The sequence below is a fragment of the Phaenicophaeus curvirostris genome, chromosome 4 (assembly GCF_032191515.1).
Source record: "Phaenicophaeus curvirostris isolate KB17595 chromosome 4, BPBGC_Pcur_1.0, whole genome shotgun sequence".
NCBI lineage: Eukaryota > Metazoa > Chordata > Aves > Cuculiformes > Cuculidae > Phaenicophaeus > Phaenicophaeus curvirostris.
Genome location: NC_091395.1, coordinates 19,862,633 through 19,879,570, shown reverse-complemented (window position 1 = coordinate 19,879,570; position 16,938 = coordinate 19,862,633). Strand labels below are relative to the sequence as shown.

The window sequence follows — 16,938 nt, the reverse complement described above, 5'->3', positions numbered from 1 at the left end:
AGTTTCCATTGAATACCCACTGGCCTTTCCTTGCAACAGAGAGGCTTTGTCCCTAGTTAAATCTGTGCAATTGTTGGTTTATACTATCTGACTTTTTAATGGGGAGAAGACACTTCCACCTTGGCCCTGCTTCCTTGCAAAAGGTCACGCTGAAGAGAGACTTTTATGTCTAGAGGAAGTTATTCTGGGTAATTTTCAAAAATAGCTTTTGTTTTCCTTAAATCTGTTTTTTTCTTATTTAAATTCCTAATTCCATTTTTTTTTCAGAATTTCATTCTGCTGCATGAATCCACATGGTTGGACTCAGAGTAAATAAGGCATAAGTAGATTTTGAGTTGTGAAGGATGAAGGGGAAACCCCGATGCTCCTCTCCTGCATCCATCAGGTACCATGCTGCAGCAACCCACATCCTGCAAACAGCCATGCCTGAGCACAGCCCTGCTCTGCTGGGGGCATTTGCAGATGGCCATTGTTGTGTTGTGGCAGGGGACAGCAGATGATGACTCAACACTGAGCAGAGATTCATCAGCCTTTGCTCAGCTGGCTCTGCCCCCTACACCCCCAGCCTGTCATGCATTGTTCCCTGGAGAGATGTGGACACTACTCTGCTATCATGCTAATAAAGCTGAACCTGGCAGCGTTACTTACAACTTCTCAAATGTGTTTAGGCATATAAAGGTGAGTACAATATACACATCTATAGCCTCTCTTCTTCTCTCGTGGACACAGCTACACATAGACGGGGACCCGCTCTGGCTGGCAGCCACCCATGCAGGGTCTTGCACACATATTTGCACACACATCGAGGAGAACTGCACATACAGGAGTCAGCTGACATGAACACAGATGTCTATGCATGCCTCCATTTACCCAGCTGAATAGTTGGCCCAATACCATTAACAAGTCTTCAGGGTTTCTTTGATTTTTTTCCCTTTTTTTTTTTTTTCTTAACTAAGTCTAAAAGCCTTGGGGGAACCACAGTGAAGGAGTTTGAACCCCTCTGCTGATTTCTGCCCACCCCCCTGCCCCAACACCTGCCCCAAGCAGCCAAAGTCCTCTGTGGGCTGTAGCGAAGTATTTAGCCAAGCTGAGACGATGGGCTCAGTGAGTCTACCCTGTTTACAGGAACAAAGGAAAAATGTCTGCCAAGTCCTGTGACAGACACATCTGATGTCTTTCAACCGCCTCCTGCACCTGCTGTGGTGGCACAGCTTGACTGCAAGACCCCTTGCCAGCCTCTACCAGGCAGACATCATGGTTTCCCACATATCTAATCCCAGCTGAGCTGACTGAGAACTAAGGCTCATTTTTTTCCAAAAAAATATCTCTATTTACACAAGACAATAAAATCTGAGCAACTTTCCCCCCCACAAGCTTTTGCGGAGTGGAGTCACTGCTGGACATGTGTGCTAATCCCTATTTACAAGTGACAGCTTTGCTCTACAGTACTCTGCTTGGAAGTGCAGGTTCTTCTGATGAAGGACTATTTCTTTTTCCATGTTTTCCTTCCCTCATCCACTCTCCACACAGTCAGGTCTGTATTTGCATCAGGGGGCTGGATCTGACAGAGTTGCTTTTATACAGCCCAGCTTGTGGGCACAGAGAGGGCTCAGGATGAGGGTGTGAGTACACTTAGTTGTCTTTAAGTGTTTTCAAGTTGCAAAGCCAATGTTTGGAGCAGATGAAACTAATTTCTTATTACAAAAGACATTTTTTCACCCATTCTGCTCATCTTAAAAATAAAGCAAGTGATGAAGCGGTGAGGGCACTTCCCAGGGTGCTGCCATGCATGGGGCAGTGGGAATCTCAGCCGGTCTGTTTTCTGCTTGGGGGGCATGAGAGATTGCCAAAGGTTTCGGTCGAGGCTAGTTTCTCCAGCCTTCCTTGTTGTTTGATCCCAAGTGAGGGATGGGTAAACTGAGGCACAGAGTAGCGGAGGCAGCACACTGGTGTGGGCTCACTGAGGCAGGCTTGTCAGGTGCCTTGAGTGCTAGATGACACTGTCTTCCATTGTGACTCGTCTGAAGACCGGATCCTGCTTGGGTGTCCTTCCGCTTTCTGTGGAAAACAACAGAGAACCAACAGCATCAGCCACTGCTGCCCACCACTCTCTGAATGAAGGGTGGTGCTAAGTTGCCCCTTTGATGCTCTGGGTTTAGCCCAGCTCAAGAAAGGAGAGCCAAGAACTAAGCTGCAACCACCAGGTTGTACCAGCCCAACAGGGCTTGTTTGAGCAAACTGCATTTTTTTGTGGTGTCCCACCCTGCCTTAGTAATAAATATTCAGTATAAATGACTGCAGACTAAGACTTGTTTTGCTATTAGACATTATCTAAAGGGCACTTCACATCCTGAGTGCTCTGCTCTACAGCTGCCTCTACAATCATTGCAGCCCCAGGGAGTAAGACATCTCCTTTTACACACATAGGCTGGGAAGAGGCAGCCACATGCAATTTGGGTTGAACACATGCAGGCTTTTTTATAAATAATATTTCAAGAAGAGGTTAGGATAGGCTAGACACATTCAAGAACAATTAAGACTTGTCCTGAAGCCATTTTCTAAGCATAAATCATTTCACCCCATGTCCTATCCACCCAAGGCCCAGCTGTGCATGGCACTGTGGAAAATATTGCAGGGGAAGTGTAGGGGCAGACCCAGCAACTTTTCAAGCATATCTTAGCTTGGCTATTTCAGCAGTTCTTTTGGTGTCTTTCTGAAGAGGAGGGCCTTCCATCCTTTCCCTATTGATCATCTCCTCCCTCCCTCGCGCCCTCCCCACCCAAGCAGTGGAACGAATTTTTCTCCTCTTGTTTCTGTTGCTGCCTGTTAAGTGGGCCACTTTGCACCGCAGTGCAAACTGCTAGCAGATAAAAAAGCCTGGGTGTACAGTGTATGCCAGGAAAAAAAAAATCAAAAATCCTACCTATTTAATATGAAGTACTCTTTCTGGCTAGTATAAACAGAAGCTTAAGCAATGAGTCCTTTTGTCAGTATGTATGAATGGTAGCAACATAAGCAAGAAGGAGAGTGAGGTGGAGGTGACTAAAATCAGAGAATCACAGAATCACAGAATAACCAGGTTGGAAGAGACCCACCGGATCATCAAGTCCAACCGTTCCCATCAAACACTAAACCATATCCCTCAGCACCTCATCCACCCGTGCCTTAAACACCTCCAGGGAAGGTGACTCAATGACCTCCCTGGGCAGCCTGTGCCAGTGCCCAATGACCCTTTCTGTAAAGAATTTTTTCCTAACGTCCAGCCTAAACCTCCCCTGACGGAGCTTGAGGCCATTCCCTCTTGCCTGTCCCCTGTCACTTGGGAGAAGTGACACTTGGGAGAAATGCAGAGCTGAGGTTCTTACACCAAAACCAACTCATCTATTTATCAGGGAGGGGCCCTCTCACAAAAAGGGCTGCTGGAGTCCTTGGCAGCAAACCATAAAACCTTATTTCCTTTTTTATTAAAGTGAAGTAACCAGAGCCAGCCAAAGTAGGCAACCAACAGCTGCAGCAAGGCTTTTGCCTGCTTCAAATTGGCCTCCTGATGCAGTAAGGCTAATCCCGTATGACCTTACACTTCTCTCCAGCTGCCTATGGAAAGCACCTGAGAAACTGCTCTTTAGCACATTTCAGCCAAAGGATGAAGCCTTGCCAGAAATGAGGGCCTTTTTCTTTTATTCCCCCTGCCTAAAATCCATTTTCCCACCCTTCTTGCAGCTTTTGTGCAACCAAATGCTAAGAGATGCCTTGGGGAAGGTGCTCTTGCTTCCTCAGTGGCATACCCAGAAGTCCTCCACCTGGCTCACTGACCACTTGCTTTTCAACATTTACCTCCCAAAAACTTTTATCAGTGGATGCTACTGCAGCCCCATACCCACCGAAATGCAAGGCTTTTGGTGCCAGTGGGACACAAAGACTGCAGGGCTCACACCTTTGTTGAGCTCTCCTGATGCAGGGATCCAAATAAAACTCTGCCTGGAATGCCTCAGAGATAAGTGAGAGTAGACAAGCCGGAAACAGCTTTATTGTAGCCATAATTTACCCACCAAACACCCTACTGCTGGAAATAACATTTCTAAAGTTGTAATGTAAGATACAGTTGATTTTAAGTGGCAGTTGGAGCTACTGGGTCATCTGTGCAAGTATTCCCATGCACATCAGCTAAGAAAGGTTGTACAACAGCTATGTTTGTGCCTTTTAAGCTGTTGTTTAGGGTTTCAAGCAAAGCTGTCAAAATATCAAGCATTTGCTTCCAGCATATAACAATTGCTCTGTATACAAATATTTTTTTTAATTTATTGAGATTTTAGCTTGGGTTTTTACATGTGTACATCATTTTTAAGGAGTAGAAATATAAGGAGTAGAAAAGAAAATAAGTAGAGGATGAAGAAGTAAAAAGACAACAAATAGTTAGCATGATTTTTTGTTGTTGTTGACATTTCGCTGGAGAAGACTATCACCATCTGCCTGGCATAACAAATACAATAAAGAATAAGCACCTGTAAAAAGCTATTCTGATGTGGAAAAAAAAAAGATTTCCAACCTATACCGGATAATGCAAATATTTCCACATTAAACAGACCATCCCTGCTGAACTGGGACGATGCACGATCTGGTGCATGATCTATGCAGACTTAGGGTTTGCCAAAGCCCTTGGAAGAGCAAAACTGGTGTTGCACCAGCTGCCTGTATTGAATGAAATGACTCTCAGTGGGGATGCTGCTGCCCTCGCAGGGTTACCTCTTCAGGTGCTGTCCCCTGGCCAACGCTGCTAATGTCTCTGCTAAGCAAGGCCACCACTAACACAACCATCACTGCCTTGCCTGGGAGCATTAATCACCAGCTTTATGCCGCAGGATGTTCTCCACAATGTTACTGGAGAGCCTGTGATGACATGACATTTATATAATGTTCATGAGCACAGACTATTCAAACTCTAGAATATTAATTAAATGAAATTTGCATAGAGCCTAACAGAATGCAGCAGTAGCTAAAAATAAAGCACTTTTCTTTTTAAATGTAAGAAGGAGATCAGGGTCTGATAGATGACCATGCCAATGCTCTTAGGCTTTCCTGAGATTGCTTTTTAATAAGATTAGCTGGTTTTTTATTCCTGTCGTCTAGGCAAGTCTATGGTGTATGTTCTAGTGTGATCAAGAATATACAGGGGTGCGTGAGAGAGAGGCTGGCTATCCAAAGAACAGGGAAGGGGGATAGAGGAAACAGGGACACACATGGAGACAAGCAAGGACCCCTTGGAGATCAGCATCTCCCACCATTGCCACCATTTCCTCCCGCCCTCTGAAGCATCTCACGGCTCATTAGCTGGGGCAATGAGGAAGGAAAAGTTAACAACCACATATTTCAAGGAATTAAATGCAAACAACAGGCAGAAAGGAGCAGCACCATAAGTAATATTGCATACACAGTGCTTCTAAAGCTGTGACAAATAGCTCCCATCCCCAGCAACCCTCCAGCCTACACAATCTTTTTTGGCGTGTCTTTCCCCTTGTGTTTCTCCTTCACATGTTTCAGGGAAATCTTTACAGTCTTCTATGGCTCTTGCAGAAAAGGGGCACGTATTGCCAGTTGGCGCCAAAGTGTCCTTAAGCAGCAGAAAACACTCATTGCACAGTAAACTAGTGCAGTCTGCGGCAGGGTTACACAGGAAAAATAACCCAGTCCTGTGTAAATTAAAAGGAGTGAGGGCAAAAAAAGAGATTCACAATTTGAAAGCATACGAAGATGATTTCCGAGACAAAGCAAGGCACAGAGCCTCACACTTCTCCATCCCCCTCTTCTTGCCTGCATTCCTGGATTTCCTCCAAACACGCCCAGCAACACCTACTTCCCAAAGATGGTCCCATGTATCGGAAAGGGGGGTCTAAGTATCAGGGTGATGTTTTTGTCAGACTAAGCACTGCCTGCTTGCCTCTATTCTGTTTAGCTTCCATTGAAATCAGGATGTTGAATGCAGTTGAATGATAAAGTTTTAGTCTTCTTCCTATAAGGCAAATCTGCTGGGCTTGGGGTTTGTTGGTTAGTTAGTTAGTTAGTTAGTTAGTTAGTTTGTTTGTTTGTTTGTTTGTTATTAAAGCCTTAAAATAGATGATCCCTTCAGTACAGGGCTGATTATCCTCTTCAACCCAGCTTGCAAAGTTATGTGCCCAAAGCATGGGTATGAATTTAATACCATAATCGCTACTGCCTCTTCATCAAGCTGTTAGTTACTTCAAATCTCTGCCTTGGCTCAGCATTAAGAAACGCTTCAGATGTTCTGAAGCAACTCATCCTATTTCACTACCCCAGGAGCATTTTAGGCACTGAGGACTTAACAATGACTTGAGTTTTGCATGCTGCCAGTAGCATAAGAATTGTATCTACTGAGCTACTTATCAACAAGCAGAAACCTCACCATGCCTGTATCAGCTATCTGACACAACACAAAACTATTTTCAAGGGGAAAAAATGACAAAAACAATCCCCATCCTGCTTCCTCCCCTAAAGAGTCTTAAACCATTTTTGGCTTAATATAATTAATAGTATCTATTTCCTCTCTGTTCTGTAATTCAGCTGTTTCCAAAGCTATAAGAAGCACCAACAGTGAATCCTGTGGTGCCAGAACAGCCTAGGGACAGAAATAAACAGCTTGAAAATAAAAACCATTTTTTTTGCAATCAAAGCACTAATAGGCATAGTAGGCTGATAGAGAGAAGCTCAAGAGAGAAAAGATGGAGAAGAGGGGAAAATCAACGTATCTACAGATAAGTCCAAAACACACAGAAATTCTAAGGGAGAATGACTGTTCAAAGTAAAGTCAAAGTTTTTTCAGTAGAATGCAATCATTCCACAGCAAATCCGCCACTGGTTTGTTCTTGCATAGTTTCAGGGATAAATGCCATATTGATCACCTACCTCCTATTTTATCGTAAAAATATTTGCTGTGGTGTATCTCACTCTCTGCATGAATTTAATCTCACCATATCCTTGGAAAATTATATTTTTGCAGTCTAACACATTAAAAAAATTCTACTTTCTGCAAAATAAGAGGTACTTCAAGCATTTCAAGCCTCAACAGCTCCATTGGGCTACTACATGGATTGGTACGACCACGTGGGTCTGAAATGATTGCTTTGCCTGCATACATAGATCTACCATGTGCTGCTCAGCTCCATAGCTGCTGGCATGGAAAATAAAATGAAATAGGGAAGCAGCATCAAGAGCAAGAACAGAGGCTATTTTGCTATAAAGCCAGGTGATTCCCAGTCTCCTAGCGGGAAATGCTCCCTTGCTGAAACCTAGATCCAGCAAGAGGCACAGACACAATCAGTGCTTGGTCAGAAATGAAGTTTCCCTCCCAAGACGTTTTGGCTTGAGCACTTGGTTTCAAGAAGTACTCAGGCATCTCAAACCAGACTCTTTTACAGGCCACAAATACCACCAAATACCACCAATCCCTGGTTCTACACCCCCAACAAGCCCCTGCTGAGCAGTACCCAGTAGCGAGGACAACAAGTATGGACTGTAGCTACTCCACGGCTGGCTTTATCCTCCAGCACTGGGAATACCTTGCCTTACACAGGCATCATTTGTCTGCTACAAATCTTTTGGCTTTTATTCAGCTTGAAGGGAGTTTGATGGGGGCAGCTTGGATAGAAGCAGCACCAGATCCCAAAGCCCAAGGCATGGGAGGACTTCGTGAAAAATCATGCACCAAAAAAATCAGCACTGAGTATGTCCAGAGGCATTTATTTTCAATGTCAACCTTTCTAGTCTGTTTAGTGGCTTTCTGTAACCTGCTGATGAATCTTAATTGCTCTCAAGAGTTTTGAAGAGGGAGGCTGAAGGAGAGTGGTAAAGCACCAGATGGCCACCAGCAGTGGTGGGACAGGAGAGGTGATGTGGCCGAGGATAGTAATGGTGCTTTGTGAATGCCCAGACCAAGAAAATAAAGAGACAGCAAACAACGACCAAGAACGCCTAACGGGGGACTTGTTTTACTCTTTGACATGCTACCAGCAGTTTTTAATCTCAGAAGAACCAAAATTAAAAAAAAAAAAAAATTAACCCCCCCAAATAATTACAATGATTAGAAGGTACGACACATGAAATGCTGTACTTAATCATCCGCGTGTCGTTGGCTAGTTTATACAGTAGACAAAAAACAGACCTAAAATCACCTGCAACAAATGTTGACCAGTGTTGTTCTCGCCCCTAAAAAAGTACTGCTAGCCTGATATTTCCAGTCAGCCGTAGATGCATAACCTTTGTGCTTAAATTGCTCAGCTTAGGCCTCCTTTCTTTGGCATTGCTCACCCATGCCATAAAGGAGTGGAGACTTATACTGAAGACAGTAACAGAGAGAGGAACAACAACAACAAAAGAGAGATTAATTGTACAGTACGTACATACAATATCTTCTAAATTGTGATCAGTTGTTTATTGGTTGGCAAACAAGCTTCACTTTTACAACAAATATTAGTAATGAGGTCATTCAACTGTTGAGACCATACAAAATGGATCATAAATTAAAAAAAAAAAAAGAAAAATAAGAGAAGAATTCATACTCCGTGCTGCTAATTTACCTCCAGAAAGCCTATGTTACTTAAGAATCCTGCCAAATTAACAAATTTCCTGTTAGGAAAAATAATGAATAGAAGATTTTTTTTTAATATCACTGCAAAGTACTTTTTAGCTCACTACGCATCAGTCGATTTTCTTCTTAACCACTGCAGTACAAATGCCTAAATCGGGGATCAGACAGAGCAGTGAAGGTTCTCCACTCCGCCAGGGAAATGGCCGTCTCCAGAATTAGCCCCACTCCAGCTATAAAAAAACCCCTCTTGGCTCCTGGACGTGACCCTACGGCCTGGCTAAGGGGCTGCTTGCCAATGATGCTTCGCAGGATTATTGTCACAATTGGTTGTGCATTGTCAACGAGGAAGTTTGCCCTGCTCTAGTCTGCCAAAAGGTGTGCTGGCAATATGCCAATGAAGAAAGTTATCCAGTGAGGAAATAAAGACTGCCTTTGCTGAAAAGAAATGGTGATGCTGTTACTAAAAATGGTCCTTAGAAAATTATGTTCTTTTTTTTTTTCCCAGTGAGATTTGTTTACCGGGATAGGGAGGGGATGGAAGGGAGGGGATGGAAGGGAGGGACAGTGGAAGAGGCAAAACAAATCTTTTTTTTTTTTTTTTTAAAAAAAAAAGGAGAAGTTATGAAAAACCTTGCTCCTACTGGTAGACAAACTTACAAGACCAGCACAACAGAAAAAAGTTCTTTTTTTTTTGTTCTTTTTTCCACTACATTAACAGGGACGATTGTTCTGGAGGAACAGAAAGCAGACTATATGTGCAATGCTAGTATCTGTATATTACATAGAAATTATTCACTTCTGGTTTTCTGCCATTAGTTTTTGTCATCCATTAATACAACAAAATGTGAATTATGCCTTTAGCACAGAATTCTAGGATTCCCTTCTGTCTCATTAAATTTGTTTGGTTTTTTGGTCTCGCAACAAAGGACGCTGCGGTGAAACCAAGTTGTGAGCGACCAAAACCCATGACATGATCTGGACTGGTAAGAGTTTTGCTAGCTTATTTTTGTGCAGCGCTCCCACTTAGATGCGTCATCTACTAGTTTCAAATGCACATTTTTTGGCCTTTTATTTATTTTTTTCTTTGCCTTTTTTTCCCCCCCTTTTAAATCAGGTCCTTAGTATTAGGAGCAACACAGCATCAGGGATTGTTTAATCAAACACGGCATAACTTGAGAAGGCCACGTAGTGTGCCGTTATCTATCTCTTTCATTAACATAATGAAGTCTGTCTGGAGGCAAGAAGGATGGGGTGAGAAGGGTGGGGGCAGCAGTTACTGTCCTCTCTGGGCCGGCCTAAAAATTCCAGTAAAAAAAGTCCAAGAGTTTCCTTCTGAACAGAATGAAGATTTAGAAGTACACACAATATTACCACTGTTTGGATTAACTCAGAACAGTAAACCAAGCGTTATGGTGCAGCTTTTTGTTGTCTCTTTGATTAATTTTTGCTGAATCTTCTATAGACTAGTGACCAAGTGAGCGACTCCTTTTGCATTGCCGTCCGGGGGTGTTCCCTCTTTGTTTGGTGGGACTATAAAACCATCACTGCTGCCTCGACCTAGCTGGTAGTAAGAGTGTAGCTGATGGACATGGTTCCTGGAGCCGAGGTTGGGCATGCTTTTGTAGTAAACATCGTCAGTGTCACTGCTGCTGCTTTTGGCAGGTGGCGGATCTGTTTGGGTGCTGGCAGTGACACTTTCCGTCATGGGCATGCCAGCCAGTGTGGGCATACTGGTGTACAGAGAATCCCTGTTGGGTGACTGGAGGTCGTCTGTGTGCTCATTGGTCAGCAAGGGGAAAAAGCTCTCACTGTTGTCTTGTGGTATGCACCGCCGGCTATAGTGGTGCTGGTGGTTGTCTGCCGAGTACACACGGGGAGGGAGCAGAGGGGCGTCCGACTCCTCATGGATGAGCTCCAGGCCCAGGCTCTCCTCGTGGGTGAAGGAGGTGGCGTCGTCCAGCACGATAGCGTCATCCTCACTCCTCCCGCCCATGCTGTTGACAAGTTTGTTCATTAGGTTGCGGCTCTGCTCACTGGAGCGCTCGTGGTTGTTCAGGTAAGAAGGGATGTAGTTGGAGGTGAGTTCCTTCAGGATCTTTTTCTCGAGGGCGTTCTCGGTGTGGTTGTAGCCACGATCAAGGATTTGCACGCAGTTGCTGAGGTACTCGCCGCTGGCGATGTAGTTGTTGCCGTGATTACCATTCAGTGGTAGAGTATCCGTGACACTTGTATCCCTGGCATTGTTCAGAAGCCCCTCTGAAAAACATTACACAAGAGAGGGTGACTTGTACAAACAGGACACTCATGCAGGATGTACACACTCAAACCCCCTACCTAGGCTGCCATGGCTGCTGAGGCTTGGCGGCGCGGAGTGCATCACAGCCAAAATAGGAGGGTGCAGCTACAGCTAACTGGCTTAAGGTCTTCCCATTGAAAAAAATGGAATGCACTGTTATGTATGTGACTTGATGAGGCAATAGCCAGTGGGAAGGAATAACCTCTCCTGGCTGGCACCTTCTATGGCTCTTGCACTTTGCTCAATGTATTCCCAGGGGAGCTGAGAAATAGGTGCCCCTGAGTTTGTACCAATTGTCCTTGTTCCAGGCACTTTGGAGGAAGGGTGTAATTCCCCCAAGCTGAAAGAAAAGTATTTGCAGCCCAGACGAATCATTACCCAAACTTTGAGTGTATCCTTTTTTCCTAGAGGAAAAAAATAAATTTGCTTTCTTCTTTTGTTGGGCAGGCTGCAAGGGGAAAGGCATAAGTCCTGAACAGTGGGATTCAGGAATTAGCAAGGCGGAGGCACAAAGTGCTTCCTGGTCCAGGGTTTTCTGGAACAAGTCTGAATGCCTACCTCTCCCAGCACAATGGCACGGCAAAATTATTTACTGGCCAGGCAGGTACTTTCTAATATGAATGCAACGTTGGAGGCAGCTGTTCTTGGGTCTTGTGAAACCTCTAAAAATAGCTCTCATTTCACTTGCAAAGTTAGAGGGTTCAGTTCAAGTACAATCACCACCACGATACGGTGGGCTCAGGGGAACCTCTGAGGAGTAATGGGGGTCTCAGGGTGCCCCCCAGCTAACTGCCTATCACATCCCCATAGATGTCTCAACACTGTCAACGTAAGGCTGGAGCTCAGCTTTTTCCCGACACACTATGGGAGATGACAGGGAAGCACTTTGAGAGCAACGCAGCACAAATGGGCAGGAGTGATGACTTTTCCAGGCCCGGAAGTTAAGTTGCCATGCTTTCTTTCTTGGGATTACTGCCCTCCTTGGAAGGAGTGCAAGTGTGGGGATGCATGAAATAATGATTTGACCTTTCAGCTAAGGGCTTTGGGTGCTGCCAAAAAATGGCAAGCAAATCCCAGCAAGCTGCAGTGGATTAGAGGAGCCATTAGCTGACAATTTCAGATGAACAGTTGCTCATACCATGCTTGGTTCATGGCACGTGTACCCTCTGAAAATACAGGATTTGGTCTATATCTGTGATGGAGTAATTGTTGCATGTCAAGGGCTGGAAAGCGCTCCTGTAAGCTTTCTTCTTGCTTTTGAGTGAAATACCCCAAATATGTTCATCACCTTTTAGGTTTCTGAAGCTGAGAGGGTGCTGTGGTATCACAGGTCTTCCAACAAATGAGGGAACTATGCCAAAAAATCAACAAGCCATCACAGACATAGAGCAAAGTTGTTGATTTTCACAGTGGAAGCTCTCAACCAAGTCATGATGCTTGGGGAGAAATGATAAGTGAGCATTTTGGGGGGAGAACTGCACGCAATGGGTGACAGGTACAACAGCATCTGTTTTATGATCACATTTAGTAACGTATGCATTGAGGTGCTGAGCACTGTGCTTCTGTTGCCAATGCATAGAGCTGGGGTTTGGTGTGGAAATAAAATGGAGGTATTTCAGGTGAGAACAAAGTGGGGTTTGCAATGAGACACGCTGTATAAAAAAGCCATGACCTCGCAAATAAAATGTGAAGTTTAAAAAAAAATCATATGCACAGTTATATGAGAAACTACGCCGGGTGAAGGATATCACAAAACTGAGAAATAAACAGAAAATGCATCATCTAATCTCATCTATATATATATGTATGCATACATATATATATACACAGACATACATATACACACATACACTTATATATACACATATGTATATTCATATTCTTTTGATTTCAAAACTGTGAGATGAATTTCCTTTATTAACTACATCATCTATATGTGATGCAATAAAAGTGAACTAAAAAAAATTACATTTGATATGCAATGTTTAGCTTTACTCCCATACTTGTCTCTCTGTAGGGCTCTAAACGACAGCATGAAGAAAAGGAAAGAAAAAACAACAAGTAAGCTTACAGCGACAGTAGAAGAAACATGAGTAAAAAGCAAATTGATGATATGCAGAAAAGAGAGTTAACAGAAATAATTTCCACTGCCCAGAATACATGAATTTGTTACATGGTTTATTTCAGGTTAAAAATATTGACATTTAGACAGAAAAAAATATTTTATGCACAATATTCAACAGACTACATTTTTATTTAAAAAATTATCACATTTAAAATGTTTTCCAATGCCATTATAAAACGTTCAGTGTGCAACACAAATCAAGAAATAATGCCTAGAAATCTAAGAAAAGTCTAAAGCTGTTAACGGTCATGCTTGAAAAGACAGGCACTGTCAACATCACTTCCAGGTCTTAAAATGAATAGCATAACGTATTGTTAGTTATAATAACCCCTGGTAGTTGAAACTGAAATCTGTTTCCTTCCTAAAAATGTTTTGCCGTCCATCCTTTACAAATGTGTTTTGTAAGAATATAACTGTGCTTATCAGAGGGCTGCTGGCATTTTACAAATTTTGGTTAAGTCTGGTCTTTTTTAAACTGAACACATGGCAAACTATATTGACTTTGCGAAAGAAAAATGTAAAAGCAACAGTATTTGGGTTATTGGCATTGCTAAATGGAGCTATTGAAAAGAAAGGGTTAAAACAAGAAGAGCCAGAGATGACAATGAAGAGCCAGTGATAGTTCTCAGCTTCCCACTTTTCAATGGTCTTCAGCTTCTGGGGTTTAACTAGAGTTCATTAACATGATTGCTGCCTTCTCTTAAAATTAGCTCTCATGAAAGCAGCATTTTGAGAAACTCCTGCCCAAGAAACCAAGCCACCAGTTGCCAATGGTGGTGAGCACTCTGCACTTGCCGTGGGTTGCCAGACCCCTCACCTACCATATCTTCTTTTCTCTGTGCTCTGTGTTCTATCAAGGAACTGCTTTTGCCATCAGGAAATGGGACTTTGGCCTTTTAGGGTCTGATTCCTCACCTCTTCATAAGGTTTCTCTTTTGGGGCTCACAGCCTTTGGTGAGATTCTATTGCAGATGGGCCAGCTTCAGCTAGAGCAGAGATGGTATTTCAAAACATCTAACTGGGGGGTGGGAAAGGAAGAGGTGGACCAGATCAGGCACCATGTTTCTTATAGGGCCAGCACCAAAAGTGGTGCACCAGAAGGTGCAAAAAAGATCATTGCCTTAGGATATGGAGTGAGTTAGTTGGATAACATTAGCTAGCAATGCCTTCACTGCATGTCAATCCCAGCCAAGGCACATCCAGAGATGGTGACAGTGTCTACTTTTACAATGAAATTTAGTATGCCTGCTGGTAATGCATCCTTAAATCCCAAAGAGACGCTGAGGCTATTAGGCCAGGTTGGTTTTGCTAACTTTTGTTTCTGCTGCAGGATCTCCTAATATTCACAGTTTGTAACTGTCCAGGGATGGTAACTAGGTTGAAAAGCAATAGCTATACCATTTCTACAATCATTAATTAACTTCCAGCCACCTGAAAAGAGTGTGTCGGGTTCTGCTCCCTCTGAAGTCAATGGCAAAGCTCCAGGGGCTTAAATGGGATCAGCATTGGTTTCACCCTCTTTATCTCTCACAGATGAAGCCTGGGTAGGTTTCTCTGTTATCCATCTGGCTGTGTTGCACTGAGTAGCACTTGCAAATCAATTACACTACTTTTGTGGAATAAAATGCTGTAAGCTCAGGTAACTGTATCAGAAACTAGTCTTAAAAATTAGAAGAACACAAAATTATTAAAATGCACATAAAATCTTTTTGTCACATTTCCAACATAGTTGGTTCAGTTGAAGTGCCCAGACCTGAACATCAGGACTTCTCTTAAGTCAAATGCTGACCCAACATTACCTGTTGCCACTTGACTAAAAAGTCCCCCAAACCTCAATGTTATCACGCAGAACTATACAGAACATCAGAGCTCATTTTGACATTTGTGGTACACTGAAGTTCTTAAAATTCAGATTGTTTCATGTTTACAGGAGCCCTTTTAAAAAAAATAATTCATGGAAGCAAATTCATTGCACAATCTTAGCATAGTTTAGGAAATTCATGAACAGCAAAAGGATCAAACACGTGCCTTCCTTGTGCTTTGAATAAACATACTCTAGTGATACAGTTCAATATCTATCATAAACAATGCCATATAGTACAGAAGGAGCTTTCCTGCTTCCATTACAACCATCATTATTTTCACTTTCTTACAGATCCTTTACCGGAAAGGGATGCTTTCACTGGGAGCAGAGTGCTGACAGCATGCTGAAATACTTGCAGTTGAACACAGTGTTACTCTGTAATGACTCAGCCACCTTGCAAGTAAGCCAAAACAACAACAACAAAAAATCCCATGGAAGTCGCAGAGCAGGACGGAGACACCAACAGACAGGAGCTGGCAGAGCTCCATCCTCCCTAGCTCTTCCTCAGGTCCTGTTTAAATGCATCTGCTTCTCCCCCACTGAAGCATCAGGACATCAACTTACAAACATGGTCCCAACGCACAGCTGGAGCAGAAACAAACATGTAGGTGACAAGAGACTGACAGCAGAAACCTCCATTAGGTACATCTGACTCTATCTGCTTAATTTCCATTGCTAAAAGGAGGATAAGCAAGAGATTCTAGTTTCCCTACACCTTTTCTATTTTTTTTTCCAGTTTCTAATAACACATACAAAATGTATTAATACAAATGGCAAAACACTTCTTACACTATCTAAGCTCTGCTCTTCAGAGATGACCTACACTCCTTGCTTCAAGTTGTCATTTTTCATAGAGATCAAGGGCAGTTTTTCTTTGTTGTGAGTTTTTTCCCTGTGCAGGCCAGTGCACAGCTGACTACATTTTTCTACACCATTTCAAATGAGAGCAGGTTTGGTGGCAAAGGCCATTTTAGCTTCACTTACCTTCGGAGCTGTTCCTGTTTCTGAAATGAATGGTTTAATAAGGAAATGCACTGATAACAAAGAGAGGAATGGATAAGTCTGACAAAATACACACACAAGACCAAAACAATACAAAAGCAAGGAGACTGAAGAAAAAAAAAATCAACCCCATTATGAATGCTTTGAGTAAGATTGACAAGGGTCTCTCAAAGTTAATTTGATTGCTCATGGAGAAAAAGCCTCTAGAAAATGGAAAGATGCATTGAAATGAAAGGAAGGGAAAGATCTATTTTTTTTTTTGTGCCCAGTTCCAAAAAAACAAAGTGTGTGTGAGGGGAGAAAAAAAAAAGGAAGGAAAAAAAAGAAAGAAATGGGCCAAAATAAGCCACAGAAAATGGAATTCTCACTAGAAAAATTAGAGAGAAACTCCAGCACACCTTGTGCGTTGTACATGCTGACAGAAGGGTTGTTATAGACCGCCGATTCCCCGAGCAATGTATTATAGGGGTTGTTAGTGCCATGAGGACGAAGCAGAGCATTGGTTATAAGATGGTTAGCCATGGCTCCTGGAGCAGCCCAATAGAAAGACAGAGAAAAAAAAAAACAAAAAAGGTCAATCAGGCAAATGTGGTATTAAAAAAAAGGGAAAAAGAACATTCAGAATGACAACAGTTGAAATAGTCCTGATTACAAGCAGCCAGCTAATTAGACTTGGAAAACTGTATGCCACTGAAGCAGAACAGATGTTACTGACGATGCACAAATCCAAACCAATGCAAAAGAAAATGTATCGGAAAGCGGATAAGCTACATTTATGGTGGTTCCCCAGTCACTTGGAGTGTAAGCAAGGATGTGCCCACATGCTTGTTACAAAGAAAGAAAGATGGCAGCCTACGTAATGTGAGGGGGAAAAGTCTCCAGAAAGTGCCAAATGAATACAAAAAATATATGACTAACAGAAAACAGCACATTCAACTCCCACTATGGGCTAGGATCTTTTACCAGTCCTTTGCAGCACATCTATAATCAAAAAAAGCAGAAGGATGAGAATGCAGCCTCTCCAAAGGCTCTTGGAACCTATTAGAGAGCAG

The 16,938-nt window shown here is 42.9% G+C and overlaps 1 protein-coding gene across 23 annotated transcripts in view; it reads right to left on the bottom strand.

Annotated features, from left to right (window-relative positions):
- Window positions 1-1,034: 1,034 nt before the first annotated feature.
- The window catches only part of ADGRL3 (adhesion G protein-coupled receptor L3), a 431,999-nt gene continuing 416,095 nt past the window's right edge, over window positions 1,035-16,938 (bottom strand). For 4 of the 23 annotated variants that reach the window (XM_069855419.1, XM_069855427.1, XM_069855421.1 and 1 more), the window contains 3 exons: window positions 16,285-16,413; window positions 12,899-12,916; window positions 7,587-10,855 (listed from right to left, as the gene is read on the bottom strand). In XM_069855419.1, coding sequence (XP_069711520.1) covers window positions 10,056-10,855; window positions 12,899-12,916; window positions 16,285-16,413 — 947 coding nt within the window. In that variant the 3' untranslated portion in view covers window positions 7,587-10,055. Of the gene's footprint in view, window positions 2,059-7,585; window positions 10,856-12,864; window positions 12,917-16,284; window positions 16,414-16,938 lie in introns of those variants that run through there. The other 19 variants (XM_069855432.1, XM_069855435.1, XM_069855434.1 and 16 more) reach the window with 11 other exon arrangements.